Source organism: Rhea americana, unplaced genomic scaffold (genome assembly GCF_003343005.1).
Source record: "Rhea americana isolate MKP2758 unplaced genomic scaffold, rheAme1 scaffold_139, whole genome shotgun sequence".
Taxonomy (NCBI): Eukaryota; Metazoa; Chordata; class Aves; order Rheiformes; family Rheidae; genus Rhea; species Rhea americana.
Window position 1 is genome coordinate 1,266,264 of NW_028185472.1, and position 24,604 is coordinate 1,290,867.

General features: G+C 39.6%; 1 protein-coding gene across 2 annotated transcripts; it reads left to right on the plus strand.

The window, feature by feature from the left end:
- The first annotated feature begins 717 nt into the window (after positions 1-717).
- On the plus strand, positions 718-23,450 carry CHKA (choline kinase alpha). 2 transcript variants are annotated; one of them, XM_085298451.1, is made up of 13 exons: positions 718-1,215; positions 5,456-5,567; positions 12,680-12,733; positions 16,911-17,024; positions 17,573-17,706; positions 17,989-18,093; positions 18,441-18,499; positions 19,663-19,750; positions 20,794-20,902; positions 21,007-21,113; positions 21,401-21,482; positions 22,201-22,254; positions 23,016-23,450. In XM_085298451.1, the coding sequence occupies exons 1-13, from the start codon at positions 878-880 to the stop codon at positions 23,127-23,129; spliced, it is 1,470 nt and encodes a 489-aa protein (XP_085154577.1). In that variant the 5' UTR covers positions 718-877; the 3' UTR covers positions 23,130-23,450. The 2 variants fall into 2 exon arrangements, with proteins under 2 accessions (XP_085154577.1, XP_085154578.1); XM_085298452.1 differs by lacking the exon at positions 23,016-23,450 and having other exon boundaries at positions 22,201-22,485.
- The last annotated feature ends 1,154 nt before the right edge of the window (positions 23,451-24,604 follow it).

The window sequence follows — 24,604 nt, forward strand, 5'->3', positions numbered from 1 at the left end:
TCAGTCAATAACTTTCCCTGATAGAGTTTAAATAAACATATTCTAGGTTGCACTTTGTACAGCACAGAAATTTCTCAGCTGTTTCTGGGGCATGTCACGGGAGTGAATGACAGGCACGTTAGGAAGCCTTGGCAGGGCTAGCCCTGGGTAAACACCAGCTCACTTAAACACCGAGTAATGAACGATGCAATGAGGGCAAGCCCGTGTGGGGTCCCAGACACTGCGCCAAGGTGGGCCTAAACCTTCCCCTGCTGAATCTGCCTCAGGTTTGAGCAGTCAAGTGGCAGGGACACGGCTAAGACCGCCGGTGGGCGAAGGTGAAGCGGTGCCCGAAGGGTTCCCACGGGCCAGGCGGCAGCGCCGCGGCCGTTCCACGGCCGTTGGAGGGGGGCGSGGGTCACCTTGCACTGCGCCCCCGAGCGGCGCGCGCCGGTCACCGGGACAACGAGGGAGCAGCCAATCGGCTCGCTCCGCTCCCGCCCCCTCCGCTCACAGAGGCGGCTGTGACGGCGCAGGCGGGCGCCTCGTGCTTCCCGGCGCACCAATCACGAGGCGCTCCCTCTCGAGTCGCGCGCTCGCTCCCTCTCGCCCCTCTTCCTTCGGGTGGTGGTGGAGGGGGGGGGGGCGAAAGCCGGCAGCCAATCAGGGCGGAGGGGGAGAGCGTGAGGTGAGCGGGCCCGCGTGCCGCGCGGCTTATAAAGGCGGGGACGGCGGCCAGCGCGCGCCTCACTTGCAGCTGGTGCGCGCAGTGGCCGGTCGCACGTGAGGAGCGAAAGAGCAAGTCGCGCGCGCGCCCCCCACGCCGGCCTGTCCTTCGCCGCAACGGCCGCCGCGCCCGCTGCCCCCCTCTCGCCCGCCCGCCGCCCCCTCACGCGCCATGAAGACCAAGTTCTGTAACGGCGAGACGGAGCCCTCCCCGCTCGGGCTCCTCCTCGGCTGCAGCCCCGGCTCCGGTGGGGGCGGCGGCGTCCTCCCCGCTGCCGGGCAGCCCCTCTCGCCGACCCCTCTCGCCGACCCTGAGGGGAAAGAGCTGGTGGCGGCGGGCAGAGGCGGGGGCGCCATGACCCCGCCTTCCTCGCTGCTGCCGCCGCCGGCCGAGGAGGAGCCGCCGCTGGACCCCCGCACGCGGCGCAAGGCGTATCTGTGGTGTAAGGAGTTCCTGCCGGGGGCCTGGCGGGGGCTGCGGGAGGAGCAGCTGCGCATCAGCCCCATCAGGTCAGCGCCGGGAGAGGGGGCGGCTGCGCCGCTTCCTCGGGGAGGGCAGCGGCTTGTTTTAGGTCTGGGTTTTTTTTTTTCCCCTCTCAAAATATGTCCTGAAATCGCTCTTCGGGGCCGGGGGGGGCGGGGCAGGCGCGGTGCCGCGTGGGGAGCGACTGCGCATCCGCCTCCCGCCTGGGCGCTCGGGTCGCGGGCGCTGCGAGCACCACCCTCTCCGCCCCCCCTGCCGCTCCTCACGCAGGCACGGGGGTGAGGAGGTGGGGGGATGCCGCCGGGCCGCAGAGCCTGGCCATCGGCACCGTCCTCCCCCTTCCCTTCCGCCCTTCCCCGTGGGGCGCCGCAGCCGGCTGCGCCCGGGGCTCGCTGCGGCAAACCCGGCGTGAGGCGGCCGGTGCCGCAGAGCTGCGGCAGCGCCGCGACCCCGAGCCGGCGGGTGTCCCCCTCCCCCCACCCGCCCTAGTCACTCCAGTAGAAGCGGCCGAGCCGGTAAGACCCTTGGCACTGCCTCTTTTTGGCCGAAATTCACAAGTTAGCCGATAAATGGGGTGTCTGGGTGATGTGAATCATCTTTTCGCATATATAGTAACAAGTGCTTGTGACTCAGCACGCCAACAGCTTGCAGGAGACTGATTTTTGGCAGCAGATGTGCGTAAAGTGGGGATGTTCTCGAAGCCATATGTAATGTGTTTGGGATCCGTGGCTTTGCAGAACTGCTGCTTTTTGTCTCACTCCTGTATTCGAGTTAAACTAGTGGTAATTCATGGGTTTCGGTTTTAAAAGCTGCTTGTAAAGGGTCTTGGTGCTCCAGTCAGCACAGTTTGAGACAGTTGTCTTTCTTCTCGAGTCTTATTTTGTTTTTCTAATGCTTATCGTTTTGTTTGTGCATGCAATCCATGCAAATCTACCCCTAGTTAGTCATGTTAAGAGGGTATAAACTGTTGACAGAGCTCTATGTGATCCACAAAACTGTAATTGAAAACAATCACTTCTAACTGTGTTAAATAAAAACAACCAACTCCTTGGAAGCCAGTACAGRTTATTCTTTATTTTTAATTATTTCTGTTAAAAGGGATGATAACTTTATAAAGGGGCAGAGGTTGGGTAGGTTAGTTAAATTACAGAAATATTATCAAACTAACTTAATTCTATTTTCATTCAGTGTGTGTGCTGACTTTGAGACTTACTTCCTGAAGCCTTAGATTTCTGCATTTCTTGGAAACTTTCCTTCTGTTTGAGATACCACTTTAAAATGGCTTGATAGTTTCYAAGTTGGGATGCGGAGTGAGTGGGCTTAAGTTTAGTGTGTTCCATCTTACTGATTGGCAGTTGCTCTTTTTGCAAAGAATTTCACCTCTGCCACTTCCATTGATGGAGAATGCAGCATGAAATTACTTTGGCTGGTTCTGATTTTGAAAAAGATGAGGTGTTCAGTATGTGTTCTCCTATATGTCTTTGCCAGCATAGCTGTTTTGTCTGTACCAGTGCAAATCATGTTTGCACAGCTGTTAGATACTTAATATCATAGGATGAAGAGGTCCAGACTTTCTTTTGAGAGCGAAGAAATAGATTCATGACTAATCAGAGCACAAATATAAGGAAGTCAGACTATTGTGGCCCTGCTTTTGTGAAAGTTATGGACAACTTTGAAGATAGGTGACACTCTGGAAGGGCTTGCCATTAAATAGGTTTTGGTCATCGATTTTTAACTGATAGCTTTATCTATGTAAAGATGAGATATACTCCTTTGACCCTTAAGCTGCTGAGTATATTGACCTTTATGGAGCGCAATGCCTTTTTGGCCTTCTGTATGAATTATGTTGATTAGAGATACTTTTAAAATCTTAATTGCATAAAACTATAGTGGAACTCCTGTGCAATGTAGCTCAGCCAAAATGAGGTATTCCTGCTTGGGGCTGGTGGGAGAAGGGTTTGTATACAAACATGTGTTTAAAACTGTTCTTTACAGGATTCTCTAACTCTTATTCACTTTATACAGTAAACTTGAATGTGCGAAGGTCTGCTATTCTTTACATATTCATACTTGCAGCATTTTCTAGAGCAAGGGCTTAGAAAAGTAGGTATGCATTTTCAAAAAAAAGTTTAGCATGAAAAATGTAACTAGTATAACTAGCCAATGCTCTGATTGTCTCAGAATAGTATGTTTTTGCTCTTCATATTTGGTATCCTTTCTGTCTGTTCTGTTTTTTCTACCTGTTCACCTTCATGGTTCAAAGTTACTTGGTATCTCTTGCCTCTCAACATCATTGTTTGGCTGCCTGCCAAGCTGCCTGGTTCTCTTCTGTCTGCTTTCTTGAGTTCATTATGCAGCTGCTGTTTTACCCTGTTTTCTTGATTATTCCTCCTCTATTGTTGGCTCTGGATCCATAGACCAAACTATTTTCTGTGTAGCCTCTCCCAGTAAATATAGGCCAGCCAGTTTTTAGTAGCTTTTTCCTCCAGAAAATCTGTCTCATTTGTAAGAAAAACTCAGGAAATTATTTGAAAAAGCAGAGATGAGTGTCAGGTTAGGAGTAAGAACTGCATTTTAGCTTTTTGGATCTGTCATGGCTTCCTGGAATCAAAGCTCACTGCATGGTAATATCAAATAGTTGTACTTCAGTGCTCTGGGCATTATGAAGGACTGGATATTTTGTGAAGAAAAATGTCAGAAGTATTACTGTTTAAATTCTAGAGTTACTGCAATAAGTTGAGAAAGTAGCATGCTATAGATAAAATTTGCAATCTGTACTATCTCATCCCATTACTCCTAACTGGCATATTTGCATTACATCTTTTTGAAAGGTGTCTGTTAATGGTGAGACAGACAAGTTTTTCAGTAGAGCTGATTTGCATTTCTGCTTTGCAAGTGAAGCAGGTTTCGGTACTTCTTTTTTTTGCACACGGAGGAAGAAGTAATAGGGGGGAAAATCTATACTGCAGGAGGGGAATAGGAAATTTTGTTAATGTATTGAGCAATGGAGATGCAGAAGAACTGTAGAAAATGTAGTAAAGAATGTAGAGTGAGAAAGCTGTGTTTTTTTTTTTTTTTTATGGAGCTACTTTAAATCCTGAATCTAGTTTTGCGGTTAAGTGTTTTATTTTATTTACAGTACTTGGGGAAAAAATGTAATTTTTTTAGCAGTAATATTGATAGGACTGCAAATGAAGAGTATCAATGCCAAATAAGGGGAGCTTTAATAAGCTTATGAAGAGCTTAGTAAATGGAATAACATAAGAACTGGATGGGGATAAATATGATATGGGAGAGCTTAGTATTTTGAAAACATGTATCCCATTAAAGTACTCTTGGGGTGCACTTCAATTTTATTACACCTAATAGCCAGTGGCTCTCTGAGGCATTTCTTAATTTCAAGTGAATGTTTACCTTGATTTGTTAGGTTACTTTTATCTTTTTAATTGTATTAGCACAGGGGCTTCAGTCCAAAATGGAGTATGAAAGATTATGGTGATAAGTCTAAAATGGCATGTTTACTAGTTAAGATTGGTTTCACTACACAAGGTGTTAAGCATGTTTTGCTGTTTTCTGCTTGTATATGCAACCAAGTATATCTGACAAGACTCCAGCATCACTTTCTAGTTGGGGCTTTGTCAAGTTGTCAGTAACCTGTCTCCCACCACTTGAGGAGCAGAAACAGTTTTATATGCTGCCTATATTCTGTTCCTGAATCTGAAAGTAAATTCCAGTATGTCCACCTTGCCTCCTAATCAGTTTTAAAATCTGTATCAGTCAGTAATATCTGCCTTGACCATTTAAGGGTTATCAAGTGTGACATTTGCTGAGCTAGCAGTAGAAAAATGTTACTCAGGTGCATCTGCTCTCATTTTCCTCAGAAATTATTTGCTGTAGTCAAAGCTTTCTGCCAGTGCTATYTGAATCTGAAGTCCTGTAAATATTTAAGTTAACAGAAGTCTAAACCTCATTGTAATTGCCTACTGTGTTTTACTTCAATCCAGTTATATCTTGAGCTGTACTTGGCTCATTAGATCTTTATGGTGAATTACACCTAAAGAAGCATAAAGCTATTAACTCACTATTTTTTGTTGTTAAAGTGTTATATGTTGTGAGGTATTGGTAGTCTTATAAAAAGTGTTGTTTCTTATGTTAGAGCAGACTAATCATTCACAATAAATGAATGTGAAACATGTTAGTGCATTTCAATGTAAAAAGCGCATGCTCTTCCAAATTAGCTAAAGAACATAATTGTTCTCTTCAYAGAGGTGGCCTCAGCAACATGTTGTTTCAATGCTCACTACCTGATACCACTGAGACAGTTGCAGATGAACCACGAAAAGTTCTCCTGCGCTTATACGGTGCAATCCTGCAGATGGTGAGTATGTAGAATGCTTTGGGAGTGGGAGGGCCTCCTGTGGCTTAATCATAATATGTTTGGAGATTTCATCTGTGACACACTGCAAATGTGTGCTGTTCTATTCGCTTGGGAATGTGTCTTAGTGGTAGTGGGATAGACTTCTAGGTTAAGATAGTTCTTTCTATAGTTTGGTATTGTCTAGAACTTACACTCCTTTCTACACAGATCCTGACTGGCGTGTATCAGCTGAAGGCTCATTTGCTGTCCATTTGATCAGTAATGTTTTGTTTGTGTTAAGTTTGGACTGTGGTGTTCCAGAACAGTTATTAAAATCTGCTTCTGTACAGTATGTAGGACTCTGGCATAACTAGCAAGAATGCAAAACTAAACCACTTAAAATATTAATCTTGGTACCACTTATGAATCCTTTTGAGACTATGTTGAAGCTCTTTTTAAACTTCATACAGTGCTCAGGCATTTTATTAGAGACCTCATGGATATTTGTGTAATAGTTACTGGAAAAAAATACAGTACACAGTATTGGAATAAAATGAAGTGCAAACATCCAATACCATACAGTCATTTCATTCCAAAACATGTCTTCCTGAGTGTGTGATATGCCTTGTAGCTGGCATAAAATCTTAACAATGTGTTTGTTAAACACTCTTCCACTGTTACTTTTCCTTTTATTTGGTCAGTAAAATAATAGTAAAATGTAAATAGCATTGACATCTGTCAAATCTTTAGAGAAATGGTTGGCAAATCTCTTATCAAATTCTAAGCTTCAATATCCAGAATATTTTGTAAAGGTGATCTCTTCTAAAGTTAACAGACTACTGCTGCACAACTGTACAACAGATCTTCTCTTACCCTACTCCGCTAGACCTTGACTGTATTGCAATGAATCGTTATAATGTAACAGTGTTTAACCTCATGAAAAATTACAGCTTTATAAAATTACATTTGGATGTTGGCAATTGTTTCTATTTGACTTAGAGGGTCTGGTTTTATTGTCCATTAATTTGATGTTTTTCCAATACTCAGTCACTTTGAATAACTGATCCAATGTTGGCAGGACATTGACAGCTATTGAAATTTCAGCCCAGTCTTCCTGCTTCTGCTGCCTTAACCAAACTTACTTTCAAAATTTCATTGGATATTGTCACATACCTGGCTTTAAAATGTTCTTTTATTATATAAATAGTAATACTAGCCTTCCCATGGTAGCAAGCTTTACCACAAAGATGTAAAAGATTCCACTGGTTTAATATAGCATAGAGCACTTTGCTACCTTACCCTATATGTGTTGGGAAAGTTGAACATATAAACAAGACTACCATTTAGAAGTTTGTTATTTCAAGTTTAAATAGTCTTTCTTTTGGCTTAGGAGAAATCAAAAGTAAAGTAGAAAAAATGTTGATGAGAAACTCAGCTGTTTTTCAAGGTGATTCCTAGGCATTGATAAGAAATATATTTAATTACATATGACTTTACAGTAATGTTGATTTAATACATAGAAGGTTGAGTAGGAACATGGGCTGTGAAACTTCTGTAGTGTTAGAACTTCTGTTGCCCAAGTACTGTGATGAAATGTAGTCTTTCCTTGATACTTTTTTAAGGAAAGGTAGACTAGAATTTGGTTGTCCTCTTCTCAGGTTTTTTTCCTTAACTTGCCTTTTCTATGCCCCTATTCACTGAAGAAATCAAAATAAAATTTTGAGCTCTAAAATCAAAGAACTAATTCGATTTGAAATTTGAAAGTGTGTTCATAACTTTCTAACCTTTCTGCTCTTGGTGTTAAAGGATCYTTTGAGATGTCTAACTTCCTTTATTTCCCTAGTGGCAGTGAAATGACTGCTCTTGTTGGTGCAGTTCACTAAAGGTTAAGTAAGCAGAGAAGGTCCCAAGGTAAAACTTTCAGATTGCATTGAGGTTCACAATTTCTGTCAACAAACATTTGTCTCTTCCAGCCTTTGTATCTTAAATGCAAGTTAAAACATAAGCAAACTGTTTTTTATTGGGGTATTTTGAAAACCTCACTTTAGGAGTCTCATGAATTTTTGGGTGGCATGAGCTGAATCTTTGTCAAAAGAATAGCAAATTACTTCCTTTTGCTAATGTCACTTAACTGTAAAGCCCTCTAGAAATTAAGGGACACTGCTTAAGTAACTTTTGAGTTTTGAGGCCTTGTCCTAAAATAAAGACTTCTTTCTCAATTTTTTAACTGCCACTGGGTATTAGTAGTTACCACTTGTTTGTTTGAGCCTTTGTAGCATGTTTTAACTCTTGTCCATTTTACTTTCTGTTGAAATTGGAGCACAAGTGATATCAGTTCCTTGTATTCTTTACTGTAAATATTGTAGCAACCTGCATCAAATTGAAATAGACATATCTGATAAGTTTAAGTTGAAATTTTGAATAGAAGTGAAAAATTGATATCAGATACTAACTTAAGAATGAATAGTACTGGCACTATGATTTTTTTTTTGAGCCGCCTTTTAAAGGAACTTTTGCAGTTTGAAAATAACCCCAGTTTGCTTATTATGAATCTTGGAAGACACAAATGTCAGTACATGAAACTCATCCAGTATAAGCCATGCCAGTTGGCTAAAGCTGCCACACAGGGAAGGCTTTGTGCCTTTCTCTGTCATAGCTGATATGTTTAAGCCAATTTTTTTGTGTGCATGAATGTTTTGGGGGAGGGGAGTTGGGGGGAGATGAACTGAACTGTCTTGGCCATTATTATGAATGGTCTCACTGGCATGGACGTTTAAAAATCAAGGACTTCTCTTGAGTATATCCTTGAGCAGAACTTTGTTTTAAAGACGAGTATTTGTGCTTGTGACAGGTTAAAGTACTAACCACATTAAAACTCAAATGTGAGGCACAATGCAGATATGTCATACAACAGAAAAAGGGAAATGTCTTACTCTGCTTCTCATTTCTGCTCCAGTTTGGTTAACTAAATTGTAAGGGAAGCATGAAAGTAAAACTTCCTCATTACAAAGTGTCTTTAATTCTTGGCTATGTCAGTGTATAACCACTGAAACAAAAGCTTCTCCAACAATATGCCATTTAATCTTTGGGCTTTAAGATTGGATTTCATATTCATACACAGATCGCTAGTGGTTTTTTTTACTTAAATTCAGAACAACTAAAACTTCTCACATGTTAGAAATGCCAGTAGGATTTCAACAAATGCTAGCATCAATCAAAAAAAGAAGAATTTATTTGAAGTTCACCTATCAAAAGGTAACTTGGGTATTGATTCCCGTTCTTTTACACATGTCAAAAGAACCTTGAACTCTGCTTCACTTGGGGCTCTGTTACTTTGCAACAGTCAAAACAAATTCTTGGTTATAAATGAGGAAAACCAAACCAGTATATCTAATATTCCCCTCTGGTGTCTCATTTTCTGTATGAGCAGACACAAATAATTATAAATGATCRCCACAGTGCTGTGGTAATTTTTTTCATACCTGCCTTGCTGCCTTTTATTTTTTTTTGTAACTAAATAAAATGCAGACTGCTGTTACTGTAATTATCAACGTCTTCTGTGATTGTTGGTGTCCATGTTTGTTCGTAGCATGGAGTAACTACAAATCCCTGGCACTGGCAGACGGCTTGAAAGAAACCAAGCACCTCTTACGGGGATATATTTGTGTTGGGTGGCGTTAAGGGTGTTCTGGGGGTAATGTACCACTTTAGTTGTATATGCATGTGTTCTCTGCTGCAGGCTTGCCCATGCGATCGTGCCTAGAGCACTCTGGTTTCCAGGTGACAGACACGATTCACGGTATAGTATGAGATCTCTGAAGTTGGAGCATTCTCTACAGCTTTCATTTTCTTTAGTACTGGATTTCATTGTTTAAAAATAAGGCTAAAGTAGCACCAGCTACTGTCTGTGCATCTGAATGTTTAGAGCAATAATAAAATATCAGAATATTGCCCCTTCCTTTCCTCTGCTCCCTCATGAGAGAATGGTAACTTGAAGTGAAGAGGATTTGAGACGTCCTTGTGGCTTTTGTAGGACTYGCACTGGAAATTCTTTATGCTAGATCTTAGAGCTTCAGTAAACTAGTCTCAGTTCCTTTAGGTCTAGCATAGATCAGTGCTCTAAGGCAACTTCTCAGAAGCAGAAAGAAAATCCCTGCTGAATTCTAATTTTTGGCTCTCCAAGTACCTAGCAGTTCAGATCAGTGTCTTCCAACAGCCTCTAGAGTTAAGGTTTCCACCATATAGATTGCTTCTGTAACTTCTCAAGCAGTTTCTTGTAATTCCTTAGGATTTGAAAATACTGCAATACTTTGTTTCAGACTCATCTGAAAACTACTGAGTAAACTCAGGAAAATGGAGTTTTAATGCAAGATTTAAACATGCAGACAGAGCTAATGGTTACTTTGGAAAAGCTGCAAGTTCCTCCTTCCCTTAAGCTTGACAGCAGAATTTTGTTTCATTTGGGGTTTTGTGGTATGGAATTCATCTTCTAGTTACAAGAGAAAAAATTGGGGCCTTAGGGAGAGCACGATGAGCAACTTAGTTGGGCCTTGACAAACTGCCACATCTAGCTAATGTAAACACTGGTCATCTTTTGATGACAGATCAGRTGGTGCGGAATGTCTTTCAGTTCTAAGACTTTGATCTCATACCTGAAACATGGTGCCTTAAAATAAATTTCARGTGAGCAGTGTATCAAAGTATGGAAGCCAGAAGTTATAGTCTCTACAGCTATAATAGCTGTACTCAGTGATGCCTCTTGACTAAAATTTTAGTAAGCTTTCTTAATCTGCTTTGAAAATAAACCTTCCCATAATAACAAAAACAGTGAAGTGATAATGCTACAAACAAAAACAAAGTGATAGCTTGCTCTCAAAGATGTAGAACACATGTCCTTTCTAGTTAATATTTTCATGTAGAGAGGGGTTGAGAAGAACATTCAGGAGGTTTTCAATCATTCGCTTATTGAGGTAATTAAAAGCTATTCACTGGTATTGCAGTAAATAGCTCCCGAAATTGGACTTAAACTCCAATAGCTCACTTCAGTCTGTAGCATACTGAACTTTTCATTGTTTTGGACAAGAGCTTGTGAACTAAATGTGTGCCTTAACTATCTCATGGTATGAGATGTTTCATTTTGAACCACTGTTCTCATAGGTGACTGTATTGTCAGAAAATAATCAAATCAGTACCTCAACATCTGTGCTTTCAAACTTCTAGTACTTAAAAACTGCAGCCTGCTTACTTCATACACTCCTTGACCACACTTACTGGATACTTACCTAATTCTAGGCTGAGTATATGGCCACTTGTGAAGACTGATCCTCTCCAAGCTCCCATTCATATTTGCAAGTTATTTATTTACAAATTACTTAGTATTCATTCTCCTCTTGACACATGTTCTGTGCTGAGGGAACAGAAAAGAGGAAGGGATGCTGCAGAAGTCTCCTTTTCTGATGACTCTGCAGTACACATCCCTAACTGTCTCTTTCTAATGGCACAGTAGATGCCATAAAGATATCTCCAACACTGATTTGAGGTGTACTAATAGAACTGGCTAGCCTCTTTATACAATATGACTTTCGGGAAGTGGATGCCAGTTCAGGTTCTAGGGAAAAGCCTAATCTGCTTACCTTCTGATGAACTGAACCATTCTGAGAGCACCATTAATCAGGAAAGACTCCTGGATGGTGAGTAACTTTCTGACTGTTCAAGAAAAATCAGTAAGATGCAACAGTGGTATTGATGTAGGACATGCTTGTTCAGAGAAGCCCTCTGTAAATGACTTAAATATTACTGTGTAGTTATACACTTAGCCTTAGTGGATGTGCTTTGACTTTATTAATTTCCGTGAAAGGAATATAAACAAATAGTAGTTCTCATATTGTCTTGTTTTAAACTTACTATCCTAGTGGAATGGGAAGTACTTGCTGAAAGACCATCRATTCATGTTAACTATACTTTTTCTATAGCTTTTGAAATACTGTAACTGCATAGCTTGTGTAAATCATTAGCTTGTTGTATGGTACTTAAGGCAGCTCGTGTTGCTTAACGGTATTGTTAAGTTCATATTTCCACCCTTGTTTTGGATATGTTAGAGCTTTGGAACAGAAAGGTATGCACGTGGTTCTATGAATCAAATGCTTTTATTTAGAAGGTGGAGATGCAGGCTACCTTTATGGGCCTCTAAACCTTGCCTGGTTTAAACAGCCAACAGTGGAATTGCAACATAAATAGCAGCCACAAACTGTCACTAAGCAAATACTTGCTTTCTCTTCCCCTTACCTTCAGACCCTTTAAAGGACAAAGTTTTTATTGCATCTTGACTTTTAAATGCATAGCTTTATTAAAAGTATGTGCCATTGAGGGTTCAGTTGCTGAGGGTGTGGTTTAATACTCTGAAACTGGTATATAATGACTGTTAAGAATCCTACTACAATATCTTATGCATGGGATTGGTTAGTTTTGTTTGTAGAGTGCCATTCATAACAAGACATCACTAGCTAATGTGGGTAGCTCATTTAAAGAAAAGCTGGATTTGCATAGCCAGTGGTATATGTACAAATGGCCTAGAGAGCATATTACATGTGATGAAAATCTGTTTTTTATTTTTTCCAAAAGTCTTTACTTTTATTAAGTAATAGAAAAAGCAAGTGCTTTGCAAGCTTCAAAATGCAACTCTACTAATAGTCCTTCTAAAATTTGTTTGTAATCCATGTCATCTCTAAAGTGCTTTAGCTGCAGGAAGAATATCTTCCCAGATGTCATGCAGAGAGATTTACTGTTTTTTTTTTWAATGTTTAAAATTTAAAATGTTCTTATAAACTTGCAGTATATTGAAATCTTGTTTTGAAATAACAGGAAACAATAAAAACCTGAAACCCAGCTTCTGGACTACTTGTAGGAGTGGCTTGGTCTCAATGGCACATCCTTTTGAAAGGTTTTGGAATCAGTGAAATAGTGTTGTGTTCAGAGGTCAGATGGATACTAGTGCTGTAGCTGTCACAGATCAAGAGAATGTTGAGTCATCTAGTTAATTATAGCTGGCACTTCTACTCCCTTTGTTCTGGTGGTTGCAAATTAATCATGTTAAACTTCATCTTCTCACTGTGTTTGCTTTTTCTCATTCATAGAGGTCCTGTAATAAAGGAGGGTCTGTACAATCTCAGAAGGAAAATGACTTGCAAGTAAGTAATTTAATTTGCTTGTCTTACAGAATTTTGCAAGTAAAATGTGGTCTTGCTTGTTCTGAACTAATGGTGGTCCTGGTGTCTGGAGTGCATTTTTAGAATCTGTAAAGAGTAATGAGGAAAATAAGTCTAATTTGCTTATAGGAGTAACATAGCTGTATGGGTATGTGTATGTGCCTTGGAAAGATTTAAGCATCCAGTGTTAACAGGAGCCCTGCTCCTGCCACAGCTGACCTAATGGTTTCTTACCAAGCCTAACACTGATATTATTGCTTTCTTGATGGTAGGTTTCTTTCTGTGGTTGAGGGGAGTCAGTACTCTGCTTTATGTATTGCCTATTTTATATTACATCACTTGATTCTTCAGAATGAAGTATTCAGAGCTGGAAAGACTTCTGAATGTGTTTTTGATTAGTGTAGTGCTTGTATCAACCATGCTCTGCAAGTCTTAAAATTCTTGCATTTGGAACTATTTCTGCACACCCAGCATAATGTCTAGTTTAGTGTAACTTACCATAAAACATCCCCCAAACAAAATATGGTAGTCCAGATTTTTAACCTGGTAATTTTTCTCCTAAGTAAGGAGTACCGCTACAGCATGTTAGCCAGATGCTTTGCTTGTATGCACTACCTTTTTTTTAATTCCGTGATAGTTTTGGCTGTGATCTGGGAGGAGACAAAGTACATCTTAATCAAGTTTGATGAGTGCTGCTCCCCTTCCCCCCCCCCATATTTCCTGCCCTCTGAGAATGCCATCTGAAACCCCTCTGTTCAAGTGGTTTTTTTGTGACTTCCCCCTCTCCCCACCCTGGAGCTGAACTGAGCTAAAACTTTCTTTGGTTGTTGAACTGCTGCTTTTGAAGTTTTGTTGAACTTTCAGTTAAGCTTACTGGAAGAACTTGTCAGTTGAACTAAGACTAAATTGAAAAAAAGTTCTGGATTGGTAAGTTTTTTTCAGAGATTAATAATGGAGGTGGGTTTTTTTTTACTGGATCTTTCATTAAAATTTCTGAAGCTGTTTAAAAAAAAAAAAAAAAAACACCCAAACAAACCCCACCTGGTGCTAGCAGCTTAGAAGTCTTGCAGTACAGGAAGTGAGACTTTGAACTTCAGAACTGTCCTGGTTTCTTGCCTGAAAATAGTGATTCTAAGTTCTGATAAATGCTAGTAGATTATTTTCTGCTATGAATCCCATAGCGCTGGAATTTCCACTTCTGGATCAATGAACTCAAATCTACCAYGACAGGAATTCGTGATAACTTTGTCTAGGTAAAATTTCTAGGAAGATTTGGTCAGGAGAGTTAATTGGATCCTTTGGGGAAAAGGCTAACCTCCGGGCAATCCAGAAATGCTCTAGATAATCTGTTATTGGCAAAAGCACTGTAGCTGTTCAGTACTGCCTTGTGTTCTACAGGTGTGATGAGACAGGATAGTCTTCTGTCAGTTCATAAGGCCTTTWCAAAAGGGTTATAAACATCTTACATTGGGATCACTAGTTGCTTTTTTTTCTCAAAATATTACTTTTATGTATTTTGTAGTGTTTTTAGTTAAAGTAAGAGCAAAATCTTCAATTCTAGCTTAAAGGATTGTCCTGGCCTGAATTGGAGTAGCATACTAGAGAAGTCTTGTAAAGGCCGTTTATAATTAGTTTGAAATGCAACATTTAGGATGAAGTATTCATTTAAGTGAGTGGCCGTATTCTCTCCAAAACCACACATTAAGTACAAATGCTCACATTTATAGACCTGTTGGTCTAAAACTGAGATTAATGTTAAAAGAGCTTCAGAGCTTAAAMTAACAGGCTGTCATCTTGGCAGTGTAACTATATTGCAGAATATTTGAAGGCACTGAGATACCTAATTAGTTATGCATGATCCTTTTTAAAAGTCATCAGACTGTAAATGAACTTTTCAGTTAAAAGATAATTGTCTGAATTTAAGTGTCTGTATGGCTGTAGTCTGGGAAGAGACAAAGTACATTTTACTGAAGTTTGATAACAGTGCTTTTACTCAAGTTTGATAATGGTTAGGATTTTCTCATGTCATCTAGTACCTTATTTCCCCATTTACCCCTAGCAGTAGGGATATGGAATGGAGAGTTGGTAAAGATTCATCAGATACTGCTATGAAGCAGAAACTTTGGCATCTGAGATGTCTAGATGAGTTATTTCAGAGCTGTCCTTGGGCATGTTCTCAAGTGGACTAATCTGTTGTAATAGAGGGGGTCCTTCTGGTGCTCTGTTTAAAGCTTTTTTTGCCTTCTAAATGCTCTGGGTCTGACTCTYTAAACTCGAATATGCTTATTCTGCTGCTTTTGGACTGCCTCTATTTTTTACTTGAAGCAGATCTCTCCCAAGGAAAGATGCAGCTATCCTTGTTAGTGTTGCTGAAACAAGTTGACAGACTTGCAAGTTTGCAGTTATAGGCTCTTTTAATGTTCTTAATGTTGAATGTCTCTACTAATAAAGCATGACTTACCAAGTTTTTATCTCTAAGTGAAGGACTAGAGAAAAATATGGTTGTAAGTTTTATTTTCTTTTTTTTTTTTCTGAACACCTTATTCTTGTTTATGGATTCTGACTTTTTAAAACTTAGGATAAAATTAGCAAGCTGTCTATCCAAGGAATACTTAAAAGGGTAAAATGAGGAAAAACAAATTTTCTCCTATTCTGAAGAAAATAGAACACATCAGTAGGAATTAATAGAATATTTTTGGAGATGAATAATGGAATAATTTGGTCTTGTGTAGGATACTATTCCTTTTTTGGCACTTCTGTGGTCTCTACCACTGTTATCCAAGTATCAGGAGGCTGTATTTTTACTCAGATGTGAAAGTGAGTAGTTGACCTCTGAATGGACACAGCTAGCAAAACTGCTGTAACCAGATTTTTGTACCTTGAACAGGCTAAGCTTAGTATCTGTGGATGATGAAACAGACATTCAACAGCTTGCATGTAATTTGATTTTTGACAGTTGGCATTATGCTCTGAAAAGTTCAGATTGTTGGTAGTGGTCAGGGTATGGCCAAGGAGATACCAAAGTAACAAGAAGTGAGGCAGTAACAACAACAAAAATCTAGCAAGGGTACTGTCCAAAGCTGGCTCAGGAGTAGAATTTGTATGAAAGTGTTACCTGCTATCTGTGACTGCAGGGAGTATAGTAATGCAAAAGGCTTTGAATCCAAAATACCTGAGAACAACTTTCATTCTTCATCCTGTGCTTATTTTTTTACATTTGTAAATATCATGAGTCGACCCTTTTGAAAGTTGTACAAACATGGGCAGTTAGTCTGTAGTAAATCTCTGGGATTTAAGTACATCTGAATTGCTGTTGACTTATTTGCTAGATGTAGCAGTATCTTTRTACTGTCACTGTTAACTTAGAGCTAATCTTACTCAAAGAAAAGCTACACTTCAGTAACTAACTGTATTTGAGAGAGATTTTATTATTGCTGTTAATTTTAAATTAGTCATTAAAAAAAAAAAGCTAGCTGCCAAGTGATTGGGATGGACTAAATTTACTGATGAAAAGAACTTTTTTAAAAAAAAGTGACAGGCTTTCAGGGTTTCTTGTGTTTGGAGGTGGGAAAGGAAGAATGCTTACTCAGACACACTGTCTTAGCAGAAGTTTATTTTTATTCCTAGGGAATAGTCTGCTAATTATTCTCCCCCCTCTCAAAAAAGAGGGAAGACTTAAAATGTGCTTAACTGAAACAGATCCTAATTCCTCTGAATGAAAACCTTGATTAGCTTAATCATTCACTTGTTCAGTTGCATAGCTAAAATGTCCTGTTCCAAAGTGTGTTAAAGTAGCTAAGGATGGTATTTGTAGTCTGAACTGCACTTCATTAGGATAAACTGCTTCAGAAAAAAATCTGCAGAGTTTCTACAGGTTAGGGAGGAGAAGATAATTTGTTTTTTTTGCATAGTCTTCCTTTCAGCTGACCCTAGCAACAATATCTGAAGTCATACATATTTTCTTCCCCAATTTTAAACTGTAAAGCACAGTATTTGTATTGCTCCCATGCTAGCTACAAATTGTCAGTAGTCAAGAATATTTGGTTAATAAAATGCTGAGCCTTTAAGTCTAACCTTCTCACTTTGAGACAGTTCAGCTTTTGTTGATACTTCATTTCTGTGCAAGCACCAATTAATGCTGCTTGGGTTTTTTTTGTAGGGGGCAGAAGCCATGGTTCTGGAAAGTGTTATGTTTGCCATTCTTGCAGAGAGAGCTCTTGGCCCAAAGCTGTATGGAATCTTTCCACAAGGACGACTGGAGGAGTTCATTCCTGTAAGTCCTGCTCATGATTACAGCTACTGGTTCACAAAGTATAATGTTCTAATTGATCATGACAAGGCAGTCTCTGGACTGCCCAGAAAAGCATGGATGTGGGAATGACACATTTGGCAGCCTGTAGTAACTGCTAGTTGTAATTTGATACAGTTACAGTGGGTGTTGGAGAGCCCAATTAAAGCTCTTGCCAGGGAGAGATTTCTAAAAATTCTTTAGCTGTAGGACAGACTAATAAACAAAGATAAAGACTGTTAGATACTAAACATAGAGTAACACTTCCCATTAATAGTGACAAGAGCAAATGCTTTTGATATTCTTGAACACTTAGACTCAATCTGCTTTGAGGATATTCTTAGTGTGGGATATGGTAATTTCTTAGACCTTGGTATAGAACAGAATTGACCAAGAGTCATAAGTAAGCTGGGCTAGGGAAGGCTGCTTTTCTAAAACAACAGCTCATGGAAAAAAACTTACTAAAGTATTATTTCATGCTAGTATTCATATTTCTCTATTAACTCTCTCAAGAATAATTTTTTTTGTTACAGAGCAGAAAATTAAGTACTGAAGAACTCAGTTTACCTGACATATCTGCTGAGATAGCTGAGAAGATGGCTAGGTTTCATGGCATGAAAATGCCATTTAATAAAGAACCTAAGTGGCTTTTTGGAACAATGGAAAAGTAAGTTATGCAATACTTTAAAGCAAAGTGTGGCAAAAGGTGACCTGCTGTAATCTTGATAAGCAAATCATTCTTCATGAAAATGAGTACAGTCTGCTTTCACTGCACCCCAAAACTCTTCCCAGTTACTTGATAATCTTGAAACTTGTCTTGAAAAATGAAATGCGCTTTTTGCCATTCTTGTTTAAGCCATCTTCATTTTAGTGTTACTGGCATTTTAGAATGGAAAGACTAATATACTTATGGCCATAAATGCTGTATGATTGCCTTTGTTTTTAACAGATACCTAAATCAAGTGCTGAGGRTTAAGTTTTCCAAGGAATCCAAAACTAGAAAACTGAACAAACTCCTCAGTTACAATCTGCCCCAGGAAATGAAAAATCTAAGGTAGGTCGGTTTTATCTACCACTGTCTTCCAATTTGTGCAGTTTCAGTATGAATTTATATATTCTAAAACATTGTACAGTATAATACCCCATGAAGACTTTACTTCAGAGCAGAGATTTTTTGGGGGTTCTGTAACTACTCCAAGCCTATCTCATTATATTGACTACAAATGGATAGTCAGTTGCCCTGCTGCTCAGTGATCCTGATCTTGTGTTCATAACTGAGAACAGTTTTCCTAGAAATGAATAGCACTTGAAACTTTTCCAACAGAATCCACATTTTACCTGGAGGTTGAACTGAACATAGGAGTTTTGTCACTTACTGTGGATTATGTTGCTGTTTTCTAGAGCTGTGCTTGAAGCTACTTCATCACCAGTTGTATTTTGCCACAATGACTGTCAAGAAGGTAAGCTGCTAATATTTCAGTGCTTGCTCAGTGATGCGGATTTAAGCCATTTCTGATCACTTGTTTGCCTTCTGACAGGTAATCACATAATCAAGGTACTGCCCTGGGCTGACCTGAAATAACTGCCTGTATGCTCCCAGCATGCAACAGTTGCAAAGCAAAATGCATTGGCTTCAGCAACCCTTCGGGCAAATGAAGAGAATGTGTTGTATCATAACTGGATTAAGCAAAACATGCACACAGGCTCTGTTAGTGTAGGTCAGCTGATGCTGGAAGCCTTAAGTTTTGGATCATACCCCCTAGCCTTCCACAACGTACATGAGCAGGATAGGATGGGCTTCAGCCCTTTTAAAAGAAAGATACTGAACTGGTACAGTTAATGGGAAAAAATGATGACTAAGGGAGTATGATTTGGTTGTTCTCAATTTAGACTAGCAAGAAACATCGGGGAAGTTTTATTCACCCTTTTCGGTATTCATTCCCTGGAAATCATGTTCTCCAACAAAATAAGAAGTAGCAGGGCTTAAAGTGGTCGTCTGTTGTAGTTTGGCTCAGTTTATGCTCACTTTTACTGTGTGGAGGGTAAGCTAGGCTGAGCTGGGAGGATGCACCGTGTGCAGGGCTCTCATGTTCTCAGAGGGCCTGACCTTGTTAGCTGAGGCTGAGGAGATGAGCTGCTGTTGAGCAGTGCACTGAAATAGCAAAGTGGCCAGTCCGTGGCTTTCAAGCTGTTAGAGTGGTTCTTGTTCCCATAGTTGTGTAACCAGTGGTAGTACTGTGCAGGTATGGGAGGTGCTGTGTAATTCAAATCTCAGGCRGTGGAAAAACAGTTTAGCAAGGGCTGCTAAGGTTGGTAGTGTTAGCTGATTTAGCTGTAAGCTACAGGCAGTGGAAAAGTAGGGCCCATGGGAGAAAGTTTACTTTTTTTGCCTGTGCAGGGCTGGAAACATTCTCACTTGCAGTTTCAGAAGGTTTATATTGTGCATCTCATAACTTTCAATAAGATCTAAGGCCACTGCAACCCAGCTTTTCCTATCGTTTTCCTGCCTGGATGTAAGGGATGGCTGAGATGTCTGAACAACATTTTTTACAACAGAGTATTTCTCTTCTGCAATTTTCCTGTGACTTTATTGAATATGCTGTATTATCTTAACCTTTTTTAGGTAATATCCTGCTTTTGGAGGGCAGAGAGGATTCAGAAAAACAAAAGCTGATGCTTATTGACTTCGAATACAGTAGCTATAATTACCGGTAAATCACTTTAGTCGTCTTCTTATTGCTTTCTGCAAGCTGCAGTGAAAGCAAATGCTGGGTTTCTGATTATTTGTTTATTCTAATGAGTTGCATTCAGCTCTGTTAGTGGTGAGCTAACTAGTGGTGGTAACTAATCAAAACTGTTTTGTTCCTGATGACTTTGGGCACAGACACAGCTGAGAGACAGCARGGCCAAAGTTTTGGGGGCTTTTTGGTCCTCTAGACTCGACAACTTGTTGAGGCACAAATGACTCTTCCTGCACATCAGTTTTTCTCTAGTAGATAAGGATTATATGTGTACATGTACGTCGTGCATCTCTGCTTATTCATGATGTCCTTTCAAACAGTTCTTGTATGTACAGACATTAACAGTAATCCTTGTTTTTACTATATGGTTAACAAAAATGCTATCTATTCTTCTTAACTTCAGTCATTTAGTAACTGTTTAAGTATGATCTAAATATGTGTAGTCTTTTGAGATAATGTTGTCATAGCTGAAACATAAAGCCTGAATCTCAATCAAGGTGGGATGTGTTAAAGGGTTTGATCAGTATCACCTCTCTGTAACAATGTTGATACATTGTTAAAGATGCTTTAAAGCATACTTGGGTATTTTGTCTGCACTGATTTAAAACCTAGTAGTAAAGTTTATTCTTTTCCTATGTTGCTGGTGAAGTTTTGGTTGACCACTCAGTAATTGCTTTAATAATGTATTTAGAAAAAACAGTTGTAGTTGGGCTGTCAGTTTTCTACTTCTACTATCAGGTGATGTTGTATATTCTACAAAGTTGCCTTGTGCTGTTAAAGTTAATGACTTTAGTCCTGCTTGAGTATGGGGGTTAGGTTTAGCTCATTTGGTTAGAGCGTGGTGCTAATAATGCCAAGGTCGTGGTTTGATCCCCATATGGGCCACTTGCTTGAGGGTTGGACTAGATGATCTCTAGAGGTCCCTTGCAACCTTACTGATTCTATGATTTTGTGAGTAAGAACAGATGGCTAGTAGGTAAATAATGAGGAACTTGATCATTGTCTTTTTTTAGAGGATTTGACATTGGGAATCACTTCTGTGAATGGATGTATGATTACACATATGAGAAATACCCATTCTTCAAAGCTAGTTTTCTCAAGTATCCTTCAAAGAAGCAACAGGTAGGCATGCTAATATCTGTATCCACTAACAAGACCTGCCGTGTTCTGAAAGAGGCAAACATGTCTTGAGCTTAAGAGTAATCTCTTGATTATTTGCCTTCCAGCTTCATTTTATCTCTAGTTACCTATATGCATTCCAAGATGGCTTTCAAAATCTGAGCAACGAGGAGAAGTCCAAACTAGAAGAAGTAGTGTTAGTAGAAGTTAACAGGTAACTTACCTTCCACAGCTTTTGATGGCAGTGTAAACCAACAATATTCTGAAAACATCTGTATGCTTGAAGCTTCTATTGTGATACCTAGTATACTTACTTGAGGAGAKAGACTCCAGCTTAGGGAGATCTTGAGCTATTTCTCTGTGATAAAGTCTGTCAATTGCAAGCTCTAGGAATGTTGTATAGAGTACTAATGGAATGAACAAAATATAATGTGGGAAGGCTAATGTAATTATTTTATGGAACTAATTCCATAATGCTATACACTGCTTTGTAATTTTCAGGTTTGCCCTTGCATCACACTTCTTCTGGGGTTTGTGGTCTATTATACAAGCAAAGATCTCATCCATTGAGTTTGGTTACCTGGTATGTCTTTAAACTTTGTCTGCATTTTTAATTAAATGAAACTATCAGAAATGACGTGGAGCACTTTATTGTAAGAGGTGAAATAGCCACCTAAAGATTTCAGAAATTCTCCCCTTCTGTTTTATAGTAAAAGTAGCCTTATGTATCAGACCTTGCAGTGGAATTAYTGCCTTTCAGTGAAATGATCCTTTTGCAGGAAGGTCCTGTGCAAGCAGGAAGCTAGCACATGCAGTGAGTGTAAAATTGGAACCTGAATAGTCAAAGTGCACATCTCATGTTGACATCCAGTGTGCAGCAAGACTATTTACACTAGACAGCTTGTTGACCTTTTCGAATAGATCAGCCTAACTCTTGGTACTGCACAAGTATTAAGACTTTTATCAAGACAAAGAATGCTGCRAAGTAATATAACTCTCAGGTGCAATGAATATCCTGCAGGAAATGTTGCAAAAGCTTTTTTTTAAGCTCTTTCTCTAACACTCTTGGCAGCAGCCCTAGTGCTGAAATAGAAAACTTCAGGAAATTGTAGAGGCAAAAAATCTCTCTGGGGAGATAATCTTTCCCAAATAAAGAGCTGATTTAACTCACYAAGAAGTTGGATTAGGAGGGTGGCACAGTTAATACCTTTATGCTTCCCTATCCCAAAAGAAAAAACACTTGCATGTGTATACAGTTACAGATGCATTTAAGTACTTAATAATATTCCTTATTTCTCTAGGAGTACGCATTGTCCAGATTTGACGCATACTTTGATCAGAAGCGGAAGCTGAAGGTGTGAATGTAGGAGGAGTGGCTTGTTGGTTACTGTACGAAGAGGGCAGCTGGACAGAACTTTCACTGTGCTTAGGCTACTGTATCTGTAACGAAGGTGTCACTACCTTCCAGTTCCTTGGAAGGCAGGTGTACAATACTGAAGACTGTATAAAAATTTGTTTACAGTTTCATAAATACTTGGAATGAGATTGGGAGGCAAAAGTAAAATACAACAGTGCAATATCTTTAAGTCCTTTTACTCTGGAAGGTATTTTATATTATGGGAGAAGCTTACAATTAAGTGTCAATACCACATGCATCAGAGCAAGCAGTGTTACTGTGAGTACATTTTCTGGGGTTTGACATGATGGCAAATGTTGTAAGCCAAACAGTTGGAAAAGGTAATTGTAGACACTGCCTCTTAATGAGAAGGAGAAAAGCAACTGTGGGGGAGACAACTGTTAAACTGTGAAGTAGGCTTAAAATCTTACTGTGAGATTAGGTTCAACATGCTCTGTGAACACTATCTTCAAAAAGCTGCTGATATGTTACAACACCACTTAACAATAAAGCAACTAAACACATTGAAGCAGCATGCTTTAAAGTGTTATCTGCATATACATGAATGTCTCTTATGCTGGTGTGCCTGTAAAGTGAAGTATGAATGAACTTTGGACATTCTGGAGGGGTTTGTCTGGAATTGTTCATTCTACATCCTTCACTAAGAACATGCTTTATTGCCCAGCCTGACTGACTCTTACTATGCTGTGTCCTGCACAGGGAGATCTGTGGGCTGGCAGCACTAGGAAGAGTGCCTTGAATTGCTCTAGCTACTCCCCAATAACTGGATTGGCATTGACAATACTTGTAATTGGAGCCCATCYCTCTTCTTGACTTGTGTTGCCACAGTATATGGCTGTAAGGAAAAATAGAGCCAAAGACTGCGGAGAACACTTCGGGAAATTGCTGTTCTGTCCGACTAATGCTTAAGTGGTTTGGGGAGGTACTTTTCTTGTACCTCCAACTTTCATGTTCCAGCAATCCAGTAAAGTGGAGTGTCTTGTGGGGAACAATAACATGTATATTAAAACTTGAGTATAATCTGTGTACATGTCATCTAAAGATTTCTTTAGATTTTTGGGAACTTGTTTATTTTGAATGTTATTTTGTTTGTGCTTTCTAATACACTGTATTATAAATAAACTTTTAAGTCTATCCCTTTTCACTTGTATAGCAAATACTGTTTCAAGCAGTTAATGTGCAGCATTTCATGTACTGTATAGCATAACTTGTAAAAGCTGTCATTTTATTCTCTAGTACAGAGAATCATTTTGCATACACTCAATTCTTAATACTTTATAATAAATATAAAGCACTTAAGAATGTCAACTATAATGTTTTTCATTATAACTGAAGGATAAAACTGATGCTGGTTTTGGCCTTGATCTATGCTGGAAATACTTTTTTCTTGTCTTCAAAGGCAGCCTGAATTAAACTTAGGCTCTGTGCTGTGGGACATCCCTTCTACTTAAATGCATCTTTAGCATTTATTGTATAACTGAAGACAATAGAAACTGAATAGAAAGCATGATGCAAAAAGGTACTTCAAACACGTGATGAAAGACTGAAGTGTTTAAAGTGCACAGCTTTAGTGGTAAGAAAAGGTTTAGGTTTAAGCACTTGACTATCTAAATCCTGTTAACTATCCTAAAAGTAAAGGTAAAGGCTACTATACTGAGTTTTAGTGGCACATCACAAAGTATTTGCTATCTAAATATCCAGGTAATATATCTAGGCTACTGAAGGCTCCATTTAACAGGTACTATTGTATGCAGTAAATTCAAGGGGAATGATGGGGGAATAGAAGGGGTGAATGCATTTAAGGTGATGCTGTTTGTGTAGTTAGAGGACTGCAATTTATAATAGGAGTCCTGATTTTGTAGCAAGCCTCTTGTTTTATATTCTAATGGTAAGCCTAAGTTCTCAGGAATCCTGCGGAGACTGTCTTACTCCTATCCAGAGTATTTCATGGTTCTCAGAAGCGCAAAGGGAAGGGGATTTGGCCTCTGTAGTACTTGCATCAGAGGTGAAGCCCCTTATAGTTGGGATGACTGTTTGCTAACTGCATTCTCAGAAGAAACGTAGCTACTAAGATCTTTCTGGCAAGACTGCTTCAGATAACTCCCAGAAGTATACTTGTGTTCAAGTATTACTGTCATTTTCTGCTTTTTAAAGGCTCCTAACAGAAGCTCCAACTTCCAACTTTTTTTAAGGTAAACTTTTGAAGAGGGTAGGATTCTCAAAAGGGCTCTGTGGTGGCATAGGGGCTCTTGAGGACACTGGTACCAAGATGGTAGCACAGGTACACA